Source organism: Labrus mixtus, chromosome 22, assembly GCF_963584025.1.
Source record: "Labrus mixtus chromosome 22, fLabMix1.1, whole genome shotgun sequence".
In the NCBI taxonomy this organism is placed as follows: domain Eukaryota; kingdom Metazoa; phylum Chordata; class Actinopteri; order Labriformes; family Labridae; genus Labrus; species Labrus mixtus.
In genome coordinates this window covers 13,565,984-13,585,689 of record NC_083633.1, presented here as the reverse complement: position 1 = coordinate 13,585,689, position 19,706 = coordinate 13,565,984, and the positions used below count along the sequence as shown (strand labels likewise).

The 19,706-nt window shown below is 40.2% G+C and overlaps 1 protein-coding gene across 3 annotated transcripts in view; it reads right to left on the bottom strand.

Annotated features, from left to right (window-relative positions):
• The window catches only part of chchd3a (coiled-coil-helix-coiled-coil-helix domain containing 3a), a 62,764-nt gene that overhangs the window by 19,408 nt on the left and 23,650 nt on the right, over positions 1-19,706 (bottom strand). The window contains exons 6-7 of one of the 3 annotated variants that reach the window (XM_061029420.1): positions 7,944-7,970; positions 6,942-7,025 (exon numbers count right to left, since the gene is read on the bottom strand). In XM_061029420.1, coding sequence (XP_060885403.1) covers positions 6,942-7,025; positions 7,944-7,970 — 111 coding nt within the window. The remainder of the gene's footprint in view (positions 1-6,941; positions 7,026-7,943; positions 7,971-19,706) is intronic. The other 2 variants (XM_061029421.1, XM_061029422.1) reach the window with 2 other exon arrangements.

Sequence of the window (19,706 nt, the reverse complement as noted above, 5' to 3'; positions counted from 1 at the left end):
ATATCACAAAGCAATCCTGTAAGGTCAGAGGGTCGCTAGTCAACAACATAAAGACCACTGGTCATAATCCCCAGGTGACCCATAACAAATGAACCCATAGCCAGAAACCCCTTCACCTGAATTACTTCCTCAAACATGGCTGTATAACCCAGCTCCTTTTAAAATTATACTACTCCAGCAAGATCTGTTTTGTCAGCCCCCAGCTGCCGTTCAGCACATTTATGATCAAATGGTGAGAGGTTGTAAAGAGTGATGGATGGCTTGATTGAGAGTTGTATGACGTTTGATTCAGGGGGAAGATTATGCAATGTCTGTCAAATTCCTCCTACAAATGGAGCGACTTTAGTAACTATAACAGTTGCACTAACAATTCAGAAAAAACAGTTCAGTCAAAGTAATTCCTTACATATCAGAAAAATAGTGTTCTTGTGTATTTTTATTGGTTGGTTGCAGTGCTTGGTTTAAGATATCTTTGACTGTACTATACCAGTAGTATGAGCAGACTTTCCATGGGAAAATGGGTGGAGACAAATCCTTGCAAAGAACTTGTGCATAAAGATTTGATATTTCAACATGGTTTTGGAGAAATCTCAACCAATATTGTACTTTTCAGGGTTTTCTTGCACAAAAGGCACAAAGGATCAGAGTCTAATATTACACTTATTGGAAACAGAACTTTTTATTTAATCTTGCAAAATTCCGAGCCCACTAAAAATATAAAGAATGTAAGCCTCTTGGTCCCATCCGCCCCAACTTCACCTCCTAGCAGGGAAGATATTCATCATTGTTCAGAGAGGTTCAATATGAAGGAACAGCGCTGCTGAAAAGATCAATAGTCATGTGTTGGAGAGCTAAAAGAAGATGGAACATGACAAAGCTGACAAAAAGTCTGATACAGATTTGAGCCCAATACATTTGGAGGGACACTTGTACCAAGGGTTTGCAAAAGATTCAGAGTCCTTCTCTTTTCACTCTCTGTAAAGTCAGACACTTCAAAACATGTTCGATTCTTTTTGGACATTAGTATGCAGACTGCTTTACATACACCAAAGCAATGGTTTTAGAGCTCTTTTGCAGTATTGTACAAAAATGGTTTAGGTTATAAGCCAAGACAGAAAACTACTCTAAATATACTTTTACCATTTGCTATGACAAATTTAATAGATTCATTTTGTTTCCTTCCATTACTGAGATGTCTCAAGTCCAAACTGTCAAATTGAATTGATTTAAAATGATTTATAGTTTTTGTCGTGTCCCATGAGTAACCCTCATTAAATCCCCTGAAATACACAGAACACATTTCCTGACAGATATTCACAGAAACATATCACTGGCAATCAGAGAGTATTTTTCAAAAACCTTAACATTTTGTAAAAGTGCTTTCAATCTGTCATTATTGTGCAGTGTGCAGACAAAAAAAGACTTTGCCTGATGCATCAGAAACAACATCCAATCCACTGCAGTTGTCCCTCAGGCTGACTTTGGTTTGCATGTAAAACACCGTAAAGCAGTCTACCCAAAGTTTAAGAGTTAACTTGTAAGCTCATGCTGAATCTGTGCCCTCTTGGCCTTGAATCAAGTGCTTTTCTGTGTAGACAAAGAAACTGTCAAGAGCTAAGGAAAAAGGATTTAACAGAGAAGCTTATTCACAGATAAAAAGACTAAAAAGAGATTTGGGCACTGCTAAAGAGGCAAGAATAAGACTTCTCCTGGGTGCAGCGATTGAGCCATTGGAAGAGAAGAGTGCGAGTCAAAAAGGAGCTGGATTGTGGTCTGACTAGAATACCAAGTATTAGGTAATAATACCTGGCTAAATGGCAGAGCTGGCACTAATCAGCGCTCTAATCCAGCAGGGAGGACAAAAAGGCCATGTGTGACAATGATTGCAGGACCACTTTCAAAACACACACACACACACACACACACACAAACAGTACACACTTACACACACACAGCATGGGTACATGTGCGTGGATATGCTGCCAAAAGTGTCTACACATACTCTGCTGGCTGGATATAAACAGTGTCGCACAAAAAGAAGCACTCAGTCACCACCAGGCGGAGAGCAGCGTAATTTGTGTGATTACTGAGTGGTCTCAAATTGTGATTTCCAGCTGCTGCCCCAACTGATTTAAGAAGCAGCCCTGTCGCTTTTTAAAGCCCAGAGAAGAGAGATAACAATGCAAAATATTACCTTTAAATTCCACCAAAACTGTTTTTTTTTGATTGGTGTTAAGCTTTTCTTTGCAAAGGATGGACAGAATTGTGTAGCAACAAGAATCTGGCACTTTGTTTTTCCCATCTGCAATCAAGTGTCTACCTCTAAAACACTTTCCCTGTTTATTTCCTCTATTTACTTTCCTCCAGCTTTTGAGCTCATCTGGAGCCAAACAAAACGCTGGTGGGTGGTGTCATAGACAAATTAAGTCATTACTGCTAATGCACCGCGGCGATATGGAGAAGATAGAAGCAGCACCACAACACGGGCTGCAAGCTCAATTTAGAGGGAAAAGGGCTCCATTTTTTAATGAATAAAACAAATAACTCCATGTATTGATGGTGCTTTTTCTTATCTGCTGCTGAGCAGGAGGGCCGGAATGGGGAGAAACCCCACCAGTGCAAACATTAGGGTTCTGCAGAGCTAGACAAATTAGACATCTACTGTGGGGCTCCATGCAACTTGCTAACAAGGATAGCAAAACGGCTGGTTAACTGTTGCTACTTTTGCATTTCAACATTAACTCCTATTTCAAGCCACAGCTAAACAGGTCGCCCAACAGCCACCGGTAACTGTGTGTAATGAAAAAAATGATCCTTTGACAGCTTTAACAATAACTTAATTTTCCCAAGTGAAATGTGTCATATTCAAACAGGAGGACAGAGATATTGAATCACCTCACAATATGATTTAGATACAATATAACACTTCATATCTTTGGCCTAGAAACTTTCCAAAATTTGTATCAACATTTCTGACCTCTTTTTTCTTTTTTTTATTACAAACCCTGAGCCCTATCTCAGCCTACTGAAAGGTTATTTTACACCAATTTTCCTCTTTGTTGAGATATCCATATTCCTCTGCAAAGACTTCATGGAATATCTCTCTGAATCCAGTCTCAGACACAATAATTCAACACTGCAGCTCACTGTTTCTCTCGATTATTGTGTCTCCACTCACACCGCAAGCAGAGCCAGAGAGACTGCACTGATCGCTTCTTGTTAGAAGAGATGTAATAAAACATCTTTGATGCTACAAAACAGCATCAAGATGAGCAAAAAAACAACTTTAAATACATTTTAAACTTATCATGAGTCATGCTCAAGTCCACAGAAAAAGAATAAGGAGGAAAGTATTGAAAGGGAGAGGGGAGGAAAGATGACAGACAGACAGAGGGGGAGATGAAGATAGCAAGTCATAGCCAGAGAGAGAGAGATAGAGAGATAGAAGCTATTACTGTTTTTTTAATGCTCTTTCCCCCTGTTTTTCTTCCTTTCACTGTGCTGTGGAACTTTGCTACGAGATGGCAATTGCTGCAGTGATTGTCCTCCATGGGAGAGCAGAAAAATCCAATTTCATCGATATACAAGGCGAAAAGAAAGATAGAAAAAAAGAAGACAAATCTCTTCTGAAAAATGAAATAGAGGCATACAGGGGAAAAAAAAGACCATCCCTCAAAAAAAGAAAAAGAAGCGATATAGAGAGACAGACAGACGGCGTGGGAGGGCTTAGAAGAGCTGTGGTTAAAAAAAAAGAAAGAAAAAAAACATGGACAAGTTGATTGTTAAATATGAGATTGTTTTACAGCCGGGCAGGTATTGAGTGAAAATGTAATAAATATATAGATATTGTTTTCAGGGGCTATTTGGTAGCTGTGGCCAGAATGAGCGGCGGCAGCAGAGGCAGCAGTCTGAGCTGCCCGGGAGCCTGGTGATGGCCTGTCACTGGAAGCCCCTCTGATGAATGGCCATGTTGGATTGAAACAGACGTGTAATATATATCAGACTTATATTCTCTCTCCCTTGCTCTCCCTCTGTCTAACATGTGCGGAAGATGCTGAGGGAATCCTGAGGTGAAGGGAAGCAGATGGGTTGAGGGTGAAGCAAAGTTAATGTATTTAAATGTTTGTTTTTAATGTATTTTGTCTGCGCGTCCCTTGGATTGTTGTACTTGTTCTTTTATCTTTGGAATACCAAATCTGTACTAAGCTAATAATTAAAACATTTTTTTTCCATCCTTTTTGGGCTACTTTTTGAAAGTATGCTCTAAAAGTTTTTTTTGCCGGGCTACAGTTGGCAAAAGGAAAACAGGAAGAAAATAGAGAATCAACTGGAAGCCTAACAGGGCTCTGTGGCCTGAACAAGAAAAAGGAGCGTCATTAACACAGTCCAAACAAACTGCACCCCCTATGGAGTCCCAAGCCGCTTGCTGCACAATTAGACAACATTCAATATGCCCACCACTGCTCCTCAGTTACACACAGGATTGCAGGCCATCACACTAAACGCTCATATGATTCCCACTTCTGTTGTGTTTTGCATCCATAGGCCATAAGTCCTGATAGAATTTACAAATAAAAGTGGCTATCTGTGCATCAATCAATAAATAAATCAGTTTTATGCAACACATCCAACTTCTGTTTTTTACTTATCTGTAATGTAATGACCCTTAGATATGGCCGTTGACATTTTTACTATTGTCTTTTTTATTTTCTTATCCTACATCACTCACAAATGTCAAGTTTTCATAACTTAGATGACACCTCAAAAGTAGAATATCTTTAATTCAAATGTGTCTCCAACTCTTCTTTTTTATTCCATCTTGTACTTTCTTGCACTGAATGTCTAGTTTTTATTTTTTTATCTTCAATAGAGGATCTCGTTCCTTGTCTGTCCATCTCTCTCTCTCTCTCTTCCTCTCTCTCTCTCTCTCAGTCCGCTGTCTCTCTCTGAGGTGTGAAGGTGATTTGTTGACACTTTGATCTAAGGAATATTGACCAGAGGCCAACATGGTTGATGGATGGCCAGTGCATGAAGTCGATAATGGCTGTGTTAGTTGGGAGTCATCACTTCTACTATCAGCAGTCGAATTGGCTGTACAGAGACACTGTCCAAGATGTAATAATACAAGTTGAGCTGAGGACTAGAGTGAAGCTCAACAATAAAACAGGATCTGTTTGGTTTATGTGCAATGCAACAGCCTGCCAACATCTCATTTTATTTCAACATCTTGGGATTTTTGGAAACGCTTGACCAAATTTCAGGTTCTAAAAGTGGTTGTCTTCTTTTCTAATGATCCATATCAGCCAATGGCATCTTTTCCTCTACCCTACCAAAACTGTATAGACCAGTGCACTTCCAATTACTGGCAGACGTCTACAAGCACTCAATACCCACTGGCTTGGCTTAACAATTCATCTTCAATGAGGGAAAGAAAACAAATGAAATCTTTGGAGAAATGTCTTGTGTGCAACATGAACTAAGAAGTGCACAGGATATATATTCTACAACTATTTCACTGAAACTGGATTCTTTAAAAGTGTTCTTCTCTTCAATCTGCCAAGAAACAAGATTAGGAACTGCAACAATTAAGACGCCTATATTTAAAGTGATCTGCGTTTTAATTATGTGTTCGCATGCATGAGTTAGCATACTCAAGATTTGTGTTTTTTTTACCAGGAAAATGCTTTTAAGCCAATGGTTTGAAGACAAAATCATGATTGAATCCTTGTGAGAAGGACATGTTAAGTCTTCTAAGAATAAGAATAAGAATAAGAGTGCTTTCATATATTAAATGAAAATCTGGAGTCACAATGGGCAAACTTTCCCGAACTCTTATCAAAGTAGAGACTCTTTCCCATATGATGGCATCATTTTAAGCACATTAAATAGGACTCTGTATCCTTCCTAAGACACATGTGTAAATTGAGGAGCGTGAAGGTGTCCTTTTTTTTAAACACACTTTAATGGGACATTTGACCCTTCTTCACCCCCTTGCAGGTATCTCTCACTGGGACCAGCATGGAGCTGCCAATTGAAGCTGGCTAAGCGTGGCAGCTGACCCTTGTCCTCCTCCACAGGACGCAGGTTTGACAAGGAACATCAGGGTAGTGTCATTTTCAGGGACACAAGGACACACACAGGGACGAAGGAGATGTAACCTTTTATCCTTCAGGCGGAGGAATTACAGAAAAAAATGAGATATCCAGAGAGCAGAAGAGCGGCAGAGAGACAATTACGGAGAGGCAGAGAACAAGAAAGAGAGCGGTGTATATCACACTGGGGAAAACACGCAGAGTTTAAGTTGAAGGACGATAACAGAAACAGTGGGGCAGAGGAATAAAGAAAAAGAAGAAATGTGACTATACTTTGGCTGAGCCCAGTGGTGACCGAGCCCTCTGTGGAGGCTGTCTCAATTGTGCGCTCGTTTGTGGGTAAACTGTGAAATGTGTTTCTGTGTGCACTGCTGTAAGTGCATTATACATTAACAGAGATACGTTATGGAAGCTTTTCCCCAGGCACAAACTTGTGGTGCAGTGTGTGATGTATGTTCTTGGAAATAACAATGATGTAACTCGCTTGGTGACTGTTTAATGCAGCATTTAGTTTTTACTTTGTCTTCTTTTGTATAATGGATATTTTCTGTTCTCTACCCACCGGGATATTTCTTGTTAGTCGAGCTTTTTTTTTGGTGTTGTTTTTCTTCACTATACTATATTAAGTTTGTAGTTATGTGTAGAAGAAAAGTCTTGTTTTCTCTGGAGTGCTTTGCTTGCTCAACATAAAAAAGAAGCTATTGTATTGTAATTTTGAAGATGAATCAGATATCTTCACTTTCAGTTTCTTTTTAAATGCTGGAGCCTATAGTGTTGAACATTAATGTAACCTAGCATGTCCATATATGGGCATATTTCCCACTGGTAAATGGGAGAAAACTGTCTTACCCTCTCTTCCAGCCGGGCCACCTGCTCTCTGTAGAAAACATCCTGCTTCTTAAGGTCCGCTTCTCTGGCTTCCAGCTGCTTGGCCTAAACACACAAACATTAAGAACGTTAAGAAAAAAGACACAATTCGACTTAGCATGTACAGAAACTTTGACTTTTACATGTAAGGGTATATGTGCACATTTCACTGCATACAAGAAAATACAACTTTGTGTCCAAGTGTGTGAGACTGATGATGGTGTAGCTGTACTGTATGTGTTTCTTTGTCCTGTTGTGTTCAATCTTCAGCCAAACCACTATCAGGCCAAGAAGATAACATCAGTTCTCAGTGAGTAGGAGCAGTATGGTCTGTCGTATATATTTACACAGCCTACCAATCTGCACTGTCCTCCTTTCTACTTTGACCTTCACTAAATGTACGGCTGACTCTCTGGGTGATGTACAGAAGAGATAAGACCTGGATGTATCCGCTCTTAAGAAAAAGGGGAAAAAGCACACCCTCACACTAGAATAGAGGGCTAATGGCTTAAATCAAATGGAAGTAAAACTTGTACTAATCATGAGGAAAATGTTATTCTCTTTACAGATCGAACAACAGAGTTTATAGGATTATACTATTTTATTCTTAATAGTTTGATAAATTTTTTAACACTATGGGTTTTTAATGTCTTTGGATGAGTTGGAACTGATTTGGATAAAGGAATGGTGTTCCAAACAATACATAATAATAATAATAATAATGATAATAATAATAATAATTTGGGTTCATCCTCACTTTAAGACCAAAATAAATTTCCCCGCTTTTTAAGTCTCAGAAAGGCGCTGAAATCATCTTGGTTTTTTATATTTTGAGCAAGGGAGTTGTGAAAACAGGATATCAAAATAGGGATAAGTTGAATACCTGCTGAAGATAAATATTCAAATGTCTAAGAAGCAGAAAAGAGAAGAGAAAACCTTATAAACTTAGAAACAGAACTGTACAGACTAGGAGAAGGTACAGACGTCAAGACTCACCTTGCGTCCCATCTCCTGAACAATGTAAGCATTGAAAGAAAACAGAAGAAAAAGAAAGAGTTCAAAGAGGCACTAATTCATCCATGAACTTCTTTACAGTGACATTTAGGAAAGGTTTAGTATTCAGAGGCTTAGGGTGACTGGATTTCACACTGCTCTGCTTGAATTCTCACACTTCATCCTCAAAGTCTCCTCTCTCCCTGGCATATACAGACACAAAACATGTATGGTATATATCCACTTTTGTATGCACGTGCACCGTTACATACATTAAACCAGCATACTGCAGAGGACTCTCGTATGGAAAGCAGCCCTGCAAAGAAGCCGTGAAACCTTGAAGCCTTCACGCTTTGAGTGCTATAGGATGAAAACACGCCGTATGGAGAAGAAAAATTGCATTACCCCATCCAATCTCTACTACACTGATAACCATCTGTGTTTGGCTACTCAATGCACTGCAGGCGGAGCGGTGTTGCTCCATGCATTGTGATGAGGAGCGGTGACGAGTGTCACTGAGGGGGCTGTCCTCGCGTTGAGTGGGGGAAGTTTCAAAGTCAAGGGGACGCTCAAAGCTTTCCCGCTATGTGAAAGACGCGCGGGCAGGCACCTGCACACACACATTATGTCCTCTCCAGATCCAGATATGGAGGAAAAAAATCGCTTTATCACACTCAGGAAAGCAACACTATGAACAAGTTGCTCCTGTCTTACCTCAGGTCCTCAGCACAACCTAGCATTAGCAAGCCTTGTTGGAGCATCAGACAATCGTCTCCATTGTGTGTCCCTATAATTCTGAAGTGCAATTATGCAGCAAGGGTTGTACAGAAGCTAAGGCTATCTGGACCTGAAGTGCACATTCTGTAAATACATCAGAAAGTCCTTAAAATGTGTTATTGGTTCAAAGCCAGCAATTATGGCTTGTATGACAGATTAACCAATTTTTGTGGGACTAGATTAAATTGGCCAAGGTGCCAAAAAACTGTCGTCCACTAACAGCTCAATTTAAGACAAAGAAGAATGATGATGGGATGGAGGGGAGAAACAGAAGATATTTGACGTTATGTTGTGAGGTGGCGACTTAAGACTTTGCAGGGACAGACAAAAACATTGCACACACATGCAAAAAGGCACAAACAACTGCTTATACGCTGTTGTGAAAGGCACACATCAGCCTCATATACACACACCAGCCGGAGCAGCTGTACCCACAGAGAGCGGGGCCAGGAGATAAATGCATACTGAAGGCGAGACTAAAGGGGTCATTAAAAGAGGAGAGAAATGTGTACCAAGGGGATTTGATTTTTTTGCTCACTTTTGTGTTTAATATGCGTCTTTTCTTTGCCGTGAGTTTGTTCAATTTCTATGCGAGCAGGTTGGCCAGGCTCTTGACCACAGACACACACACACACACACACGCGCACTATTTTAGGATTACTTCCGACCGATTAACCCCATTCAGCAGACTTTAGAGATAATCTAATCATACTAAAGGCCAAACAATGGGACAGACTTCACCACTGCCCATACACCTTTTGTTCGCCTAATGAAGAGGCGGTCTTGGTTAAAAGGAGGAGGTGGTGGTGGTGGTGGTCGTGGTGGTGGTGGAGGAGCTGGAGAGCTGGGGTAAGGGTGGTGGGGGGAGGAAGAGGAAGCGAAGGGCAGAAATTGACAAGGAAAAGAACCTGAGAGTGAAATGAACAGAGAGATAAGACACAAAGAGGAAGAGGACAATCGAAGGTGATTTATCATTGGTGGTGTCAAGAATGGAGAAGTGGCTGTTGGATGGGACATGGAGCCCGGGCCGAGAGTGTCTCTCTAACTTTAGAAAGAAGTCTAAGGGAAAAAGATTATTACCAAGCGAAGAGAGGAAGAGAGGAGTGAAGCAGAAGAATCAGGAGACCAAGAAGTTCTCACAAATGTCCAGCTTTGAAATTAAGACATGAAAATCATTTGAAGTAAATTAGTAGATTCATTTCAAGGGAGTAGTTGACTTGAATTAATATGATTTGATTTCCCCCTTTAGATTGGATAAATTCATGAAAATAGATTAGATCAATCATGAAAAATCAGTTTAATCAGGAAATCCAGTTTTGGTTTCTATCTGGATACAACCTCCTTAATTATTGTCAGAGGTCAGATCCTGTTCTTTATCCGGATGTCCAAGGTTTGTTTATCATAACTTCAACTATTTTTTAGTTATTATTTATTTGTGTTGGGTGTATAAGAGGTCTGAAGGTTAAAAGAAAGAAAAGAAGGAAGAGGATGTTTGTATTTATATATCAACTTCCTGTATTTTACAGAGCTAGTTGCATACAGAGAAATTAGTGTGCATGTATGCAAGTATGTCGTCTCATTTAGAGCACTGGTTTTCCGAAGTTGTGAACTTAAAAGGCTTGCATCCAGATCAAGGTTATCCAATTCAATGTTACTTTTATAAAGTGGCAGAAACTAAGATAGATCACCTAATCCTTGACATCAAAAGACTGGATTTCTTTGTTCATTCTGATAAGGATTCGTTTTATGGAATTTGACCCTCATTTTAAAAGCGATTTTAAAACTTTGCAAGTCCAGATGGTGTAATTTAGTCAACTTAATTTAGCCTCACCAAGTCTAATTTTACTGTGCAGCCAACCTCGACATAAAAGAACAAAACACAGTCAAAATACTAAACACTCAAGTAAAACTGTCCCACTGGGCGCAGGCAGACTCCACATGGTGCTATTTGCAGCCCAGGAAACCACAGTAACAATAGCAAACTTTTACATCACCCACCATGTCCATCTCTCCCCTGGTCTCATATTAAGTACAGTAACACAATGGCTTAGGGTGACAGGCAACTAAGAGTGAGACCGTGGTGGTCAGATTAAACTGAGCGTTTAAGCAGGGTGAACGCCTCTGCGAATATCAATTAGCCAGCAGCTGAATAATTAAGGGCCGCCATGTTTTTTAATTAGCCGACTGCCGCAGTTTGAGCTGGGAGCGAGGGCGGAGGAGAAGAGGCGGGGAGGAGGAGGCAAGAGGGATGAAAACAGGTGGATTTTGCTGTGTCAGGTCCCCCAACCACCTCCTGTGCTCTCACTGATTTGCTCCCATGCACTCTGTTTTCTTTCACACCCTGCTTATTTGTTCAAAGTGTTTCTCCGTGTCTATTATATAACTTTAAAGGGACTTAAAAATAAGTCCTTCCTGCACCATAAAGCAACTCTTAGGCTAGTATGAACTTACCCTTTGTGTGTCTGTAATCTGAATGTTAAACGAGTGTCCTATCAAATAAAACACCAAAACTCCATCACTCATCATTTCAACAAATGGCTAAAAACATCTGAGCAATAATAGAATATCCTTTTTGTTTATGTGTTTTCCAACAACCCATTGCCACAAGTTTTACATGTCTGTTTGACAAGTCCAACCAAAGTCATTTTCTTTCTAAAATGTTGTCGTTTGAAAATCTCTTAAAGTCCTGAAAGGCTTGAAATAACTATTATAACTGTATGATGTTGCAGTATAAAAATTAGGTCTGAAAGAAACTGACAATGGAAACAAGAAATAGCATTTTTTTCTTTTATATCCCATTCATCAATTTGTTACGACCTAGAAATACATAAAGTACAATCTCCTCCTGGTTGAGGACCTTTGACTTAAAGAAGGGGATCAAACGATAACACATCTCTTCATGAAAGCTTTACAATAGGTGCCAACAGGACACAAAAGGCTTAGGCACCAATGTATTCAAGAAAATGAGAGATAATTTACCATAGCTATGTTGAAGAAGAAAAATATCTGATAATGTCTATTAGCAATTCAGTACATATTACATTTCTCATTTCACACTTCAATGCTCGAGACCTCTTTGTTGTACCAATGAGGTGACTCATTGTTACAATGTTTGCCTACTACATGCTTATAAATCATGCTTGATGAAAACAATCTTGCGTGATGACATGATCGATAGAGCACAAATCAAATCCCATCACATTAACTAACAGAGCCTCATCCATAACCTCTGTGTCTTTTGTCTTTCCCTGCCACCGTCAGCTCAGGCCTGATTCAACCCCTGTCACAAGTAGCATCATAATCAATGCTCCATCACACCATCCAAGTGAAATCTGCAGCACGGTGGGTCAGAACTGCTCACCAGGACCCATCTATCACAGAGCTGCACGACAGGGCCCTGTGATAAACTAATACTGAAGCCGCGGGCCTCGGATCTTCTGTGCTCCGACAGGCACGAAGGGGGTCAAAGAGCAGCACGATGTGACCGTGCTCTGTTGTTAATTGGCATGGTGGAGGTGGAGGTGGCATGTGGGAGGTTCGAGATTGGATGGAGGTAAGGGAGGGGAAGTTCATGGGGAAGGGGAGGAAAAAAGATACGTCAATGTTTGGATGGAATATGGATGACAAGATTGTTTTGCGGAGAGATGGGTTTTTTGACAGTTGCTGGGATGACATATAAAGCTTGGTGTTAGGAATGTTTCAAAAGACTGATATGACAAAAAAAAACACACACATACAGAATGAAATATATTCAAAGCTCCCACTCATACAAAATGGTTTCAGACACACATCCGTTACACAAATCTGTCCCATCCTTTTACTGCCTCTTAAACCACTGCAACCTTATCTTTAAAAGCTATCACTGGCAGATCAAATCTAAGTGATGGTGTGTAAAATGATATTACCTAACACATACCTTACAGGCAGTATTAAACATTACCCTTATAGTCACTAATAAAACACAAGTCCTGGTCGCAGTAGCTGTAAAACTCTATTGGAAACCATTCACTTTGCCTGCTTAATTAGCATCATGGGGTTTTACTGAGCGGCAATAACACACCAGGTTCACGGCTTAAGTCTCCATGGGGGGTGGAAGGGTTATGGACAAGAGAATCGTGTCAGAAATAGTGTGGTCAGTTAATGGGCCTAACCTTGACTGATCAAACTGAAGGACAAACACTTATTCCCACACATGCTGACAGCTGCAGAAAAAAAATGACTTTTTTGTGCTACAAGATTTGTGTCAATCGGACATGATTAAAAGTGCAGTATTTTAATAAAAACAAAATCCTTTGCTGTACCTCACTAAATGCCATTTGATTTGCAGAAGCCATCCCTACTATTTTGTGACATCAATATGACGTTTAAAGAATTTTCTCCTTTGGTTCTACACATTTTAAAAGGGGAGTATGATGACAGACAAAATTGTTACCAAGTAAAAACTTGAACTGTGATTAATTTCCTTTTTATTTAAGTGCCAATTCTGAACTATGATGGACATAAAAACTTTAAAGTTTTGAGTCTCTGATGGTAGGACCATAAAAGAAAAGAAATAAACCCAATGAAATCAGTCAATTTGACTTTGATGTATACAGTATAGAGCCTGACTTACTGTGAGTGAGTTTGACTTGCAACAGAAGCTGCTGACTGATCTTGAATCAGTTGCATAAGTCTCTAGACCACAAGGATGCCTGGACATATACCTGACAGCAAGGCCACCCTGTCACAACATAATACTGCAGCATCCTGGGATCCTCTTCACTCAGATTTATGTCATTGGAGCTGGGGTCAGTCATAATAAAGTCACAAGACGCAAGGGTACCATTAATCACAGAGAATAAGCTGGCAGAGGCTACGAAGCTCTGATTGAAGCAATTAGCCTCTGACCATTAACCTGTGTGGATTATCTTTTTTTTTTCTGTACAGTGCATGGTTTTATTCTCTTGCCGTTTAGGTATGTAGTAATAACAGTGACACCTCCCTATGCTGTGGTAAGAGGAATCCAACTGTCAATGCCAGCAAGAACATGAGCATGCAAATGCTACCTACCAAGTGTCTGCTGGTGTACAATTTAAAGACATAAGATTATGGCATATCATCAAGTTTGCAAAGAATAGGTTACTTTTCAATCAATTTAACTTTATGGATTTTACACATTAAATGTCATTATTTGCCTGTAAAAGCACACATATCCAGCCACTGCTTAAGATGCACCATTCAAAACGTTGCCAATTTGACTTTTTCAGTAGTTTGACAAGCAAAAGACTGAAGGATGGTCATCTGTCCTGCAGACAAAATTGCTCTCCCTCAGGGATCTCTTAGCACAGTGAGTAATGATGTGTTGACCTGGAGGGTCGGAGGGCGGACCTGGACAGGGTCCAAAGGCCAAGAGGTGTAGGTGGAGCTTGTGGGTGTCTCAATGTTTGTGCGTGTATCTTAACAACTGGCTGTTTAAGGGCACATTAAAATGAAGTGTCCTGGTGGAGTGTAAGACTCATTGACTGTGAACAGAGGTCAACAGAGGGCTTGATCTGAACCAGCTGTCCTTAATGTTGCTGAGACAGCGATGTCAACCCACTCACAAGTTTACATCTTTCTTGATATTCTGTCAAATTGATAGAGTTTTGACGAAATAATGAAAATGCATTTTTCGTGAGGATATGGTAATCAAGCACTTTCAAAAGATAGAAGATTATGGTGATCAGGACCTTGAAGAACAAAGATTTGAGAGTGCATTGAAGTTAAAGGAAATGCCAAGAACGAGCTGTTTGGAGGCGACCTTCGGGAGAACGTGGAAATCAAGTACTGTGCTTCCTTTGAGATGTTCTCTGGAAAAACAAAGGAAAGCACGTACAGAAGACATCCTCCAGTAAAAACAAATGGGACTAGTGATTCCACAAAGGTTGAAGTCTTGGTAGGAACATGAAAAATTACTTGTCGTTCGACTTCCAGACACTTCAAGCCCCTCAGCCTTTGTTGGAGACACCTCTTCTACCACTCCACTGCCAGCTCCTTTGCTGAGGGACAGCAACAACATCTGCTGGCTCAGGGATTGATTAATTGGCTGATCAGGCGCCCGCGGTGTAAACTGATTGATTGATCATCTTGCGGTGGGAGCTGCCTTTATCTAGAGCCCTGGGGAGCAAAGCTCTGGAGGTCCCCAGTCATCTGTCATGTCCAACACAAGGGGGAAGATGAGGGAGAGATGAAGAGCTGTGGGTTCATTACCGAGACATGGGGGGCATGTATGGAGGAAGTCTCAGCCAAGATGAGAACAGGGGGCATGCCGAGAGAACAATGGGAACATGGGGACAAAGGGGCTGAGGATAGAAAGAAGGGAGACGATCCTCTCGTACTTGAGGATCTTGTCAAGAGAGGAAAGCCAGGAGATAACTATTTTCTACTTAAGAAAAAAAAAAATCAATGTCTGTTTTGGAAAGAAAACCTCCACCCGTCTATAATTCCCGACCACATCACTGTTATGCAAACAGGGAGTAATGAGGAACAGTCATAAATAATAGGCAGATAGAAAGTGTGGATGTATACATTTAGTCAGGACACATAAACCAGTGGCTGAAATTTCCTTTTCTTGACAGCAGAGGACACAATGAATGACCCAGGAGTGAAGAGAGGCATATTGTCTTTGGACAACAGATGTCCATAGGGAGCAAAGCGAATGAGGGGAAAAAGAGGTAGAACAACCTATAATGGAACGCGAAAAGCAGGCAGAAGGAAAGAGAATAGTGGAAGACATGCAGGGAGAAAAAAGGGCAGCCTGAGGATGTGTTGCTGACCTTGTACCTTTTGGAAAAGTCAAGCTGCATGCATTTGACTTGTTGTGTCTGCAGGACGTGAATCCATACCTGGATCCATGTTTCTCGGACCATTTTGTCTGACTGAATCTGTGTGATTACAGAGCTTGGTCTACTGTATATCCCTGTGCATCTGTGCACATGCTGCGTATTAATAAATATTCATTCCACCCAGCAGCAGGTGGCCCTCCCTGGCCCAATGAAGCTTAAAGGGGGGGCAGAGTCCAACTTCAGCCTCTGTCCATCAAGAACATGACAGCTGACTCAGGGTCACCTCTAATATACTAACCCCTGTTACTGAATGCCTTTTAACCTCTCTTTGATACCTTACTTACCCCACAGTTATCTGTTCTGAAAAGGTACCCTGAAATCCATGCCTAGAAAAGTTCAATTTCAACATTGTTTGCTTCTGTTATTAATGTGTTACCTTTCCTCTTGCATTATCTATTTTGGTTTAAATGTTATACCCTTTGACACATGTAGTTTTTAGTGCTGGTTTGGATTGGTTTGTTTCCTAATTGCAGTCTGTAACACTGTTTGAAAACTGCTTTGTGAATCAATATCTCCTTCTTCTTCTTCTTCCCATGCAGCTCTAGTTATTCCACTGCCTTTCATCCTCTTTCCACTCTCACTCTGCTTCTCAATCTCACCCACACATTTTTGCTGCCCATGTCCTTTTTGACACCACTGTCATCTTCATTTCCTCCAAATGTTTAAGTTCCTTCCATCGTTCAGTCAAAATCTCTACCTCCAGCACCATTAGCTGAACCGACAGTTCACTTCCACAGAACCTCATTAATACCGCTCTCCTGTCAGACCAGAGAGGAAGAACACAGAGAAAAAGCAAGGAAAGGGAATGGGATGGTCTCAAAAGAAAATACCTGTCATGTTACACATTGAATATATCTACAGCATGAGCCAAACACATACAATGCTTAATTTAAGATGCTCAATGTACGTCAATGTCTTGACCATAAAGTCTCAGCTAAGACACATGAAAAATGACAGAAAGTTGACCATTTTCCAATACCAATAGAGCTTAGAACTCATCCAAAAACACAATAATAAGTAAAATTGGAAAATCTGCGTCCATACAATTAAAGACCACAGTAAACGCTTCAAAATTTGGAATTAATTGTTGTTGTTACGATTTCTGAGGTAGTTATGAAGAAAAGAAGGAAAGATCAAACTTTAAACACTTTTTGGAATCTTTCCAGCATTGTGCAAAAATCTAAAATTGACTTCTTGGCAGTATTGGTAATTATCTTCTTCTTACACAAGCAAAAAACATCCTGAGCTTGACATAGTGAAGCAACGTTCAAAGCACGGAAAAACAATTATAGTCAGTCTTCCAAAAATGTTTAGAACAAATGAGGATGAATACATACATAAATACAGACGCTGCCTATTGAGCTGAGTCAGTAAATTGACAGCACAAGAACTCTTGTCCAAGGGAAGCTTTCCTGACACCAGTATCCATCCATCAATCGAAACTCTGCTGTATCCCAGCCCTGCTGCTGGCTGCTCGCAGTGCCAATTAGCTGACAGGGTGAAGGCCTGGCGCAGTGTGCCAGCCACGGGCCCTGCCAATTAGAGCCTGACCTCCAGTCTAACCCTAATACTGGCACGGTGTGTGGGCACCCCACCATGGGCAGAGGTGAGGTACAGCCGCTGATATGTAAAGGACGGTTGAGTGAACTTCATCCAAGAAATGAGAGTGAAAGGGTATTAGACAGGGAGGGGGGAGAAAGAGTGAAAATATGGACACGTGTTTGTACAGTAGACAGTCAGTGGGAAACAATCAAAAAAGCAGCCATGCAGAAAAGAAATATCTGCTCATCTAATTTGGCATTCTACGGTACAAAAACATTTAATTATGCTCTGTGTCGGCAAACAGGCAAGAATTCTCACAACGACAAAGCTTCCAGCTCACAGACTGAACTTTTAGAAAACCTGTAGGCTGAAAGCTTTGTACTTCCAAAAGGCAACTTTTAGAAAGTGAGGAAATGAAACAAGGAAATAACTCATTGAAATGTTGTCAGAGTTCAATGAATACTTATTGTGTATTCTTAGAGTGTTTAGTTTGGATGGTCCCATCGGTACTTAATGATATATACACAGTGACTGACTCATTTTCCCTCCAGACCTATTAGTGTCAGCTTTGTAGATCTGTGATTGTAGCTCCCTCTCTGGGCCAGTCAATGAAATCCTGAGATAACTTGAGCGCAGTGTTGCCATTATTTGAAGTCCAAATCTATTCAATTTTGTCTTAGAAAATATATATTAAGATTTTGTTCTGTGCCATGGGATAATTGCCAAAAAAGTATCATGAAATTGTACAGGAAAACAGACATGTAAGAAACAATCTAAAATAATACTAATATACATAAAAGGATGTTTTTGTTTGGAAGTTTTCATAAATATTCTAAAGTAGAAAGGAGAATTCACAGATTTAATGATTAAAGGTTTGTAGTATCAAGCCTACAATGTAGCTCAAGCATCATGTCCGTGTATCTAGACATTTTAGGATGTGACTGCTGTACTGCTCACGCTCAAATTGCAATTGTGATGGTAAAACGATAAATCAGTCAGCCTTAAGTCAAATATATTATACAATTTGTCCTTGGCTAGCTAAGCAAATCCTCCATGTAAATCACAGAGAAACACTACTTCCCTTTATCTCAAACAAAGGCAAAAAAAAAGCCTTTTCTCTCCGTAATCTTCCATATGATCTATGATGTGGAGAGAAAGAACAAGTTGAAAGAAAAATAAATCTTTTTTTTTTAACACCACCAACAGGCACCAATTCAAAACCCAGCAAGTCTCCTTTAATACCTGGGAAATTAAATTGTCGCCCTATTATCAGCCAGGTCCAGTCGGCTGTATCTAAAATGCACCAGCAGCCACTGAAGTGCACATGGTTTTCCAAAATAGGCAAGGCATTTGCTTAGACTGCAGTTTTTTAAGGGTTGGAGGAGAGAGAGGGGTACGGGGGGGGGGGCGCCTGTTGCATTAAAAACGTTAAGCTTTACCCAAAGTCATTTTCAAGCCAGCCAAGCATCAAATGGAACACAGTTTAAGGAAAGAGTAGGTACTGATTTTTCTCCAGGAGCTTTGACAGGAAGGACATGGTGTATGTACGCATGAGTGTGTGTGTGTGCAGGGAGTAAACAAACATTCTAGCTGGGCTGTATCATCCCTTGCTGTAAAATCAGAGGTGGGAAAAAAATCATGGAAAATCAAATTAGCCCCTGGTATACAGTATTTGTGTGTGTTTGAGTGGTTTTGTATGTATAAGGGAGGTAGAGATGGAAACAGAAAGAGTGACAAAAGCATTATAGTCAAGGCTGAATGGTGTAAAATATTATTTTACAGTCACGTTTAGATATGCTAAATCTCATAAGCTAGCCTCTATTGCCCTCCAGCCAGCTGGAAGGGTTATTGGACACACACTCAAAAAACCCTGGCCTCAAGATTCTGCATTTAAATTCCGATATCGGCTATGGAGATTGGATTCAAGTCTCATGATCATTTCGATTTCAACTGAAAATATGCATTAAATTCAGTGTACTATTATGATGTTATCAAGCACATGTAAAACTATATTACAGCTGGGAGCGGCCATATCATAACATCCATACCTGAGCACACAGATTAAGACAAACTCATAGCCCAATGCAGCCACCTTTTTCCCCTTTCAAAATCTAGAATAATCATTTATTCTAAATTGGTGTGTACCATAGCTGACAGTATGGTGTGCTATAAGTCCAACAGTACATAATTCCAACTTTAAATTCTTTAACGCACATACAGAAACAAGGGACCGGTCCATAATACTCAAAACCTTCCTTACATTACCACGTTACACCAATAATGAATAATGCTGTACAGTTTTTCTACTCCTATGATATGTAAGCTAACTCACATATTGCTTTAAAAAGTCATTAAACATCTCACTAAAATGTGTTTTATGAAAAGGTTGGGGGTATTGATGTCTTCTTGTGGTGTCTCTTTTTAGTGTGGCTGCTTTAACTAATTGGTTGTGTGTATGATTTATGAATTATGGCCTATACATTTCAAAATAGAAAAGTCTCCAGCTGTGTCCCCTGCAGCTCCTATTTTTAAGATTACTTTATTTTGTTCTGGGGCAAGTCCAAGGAAAAGA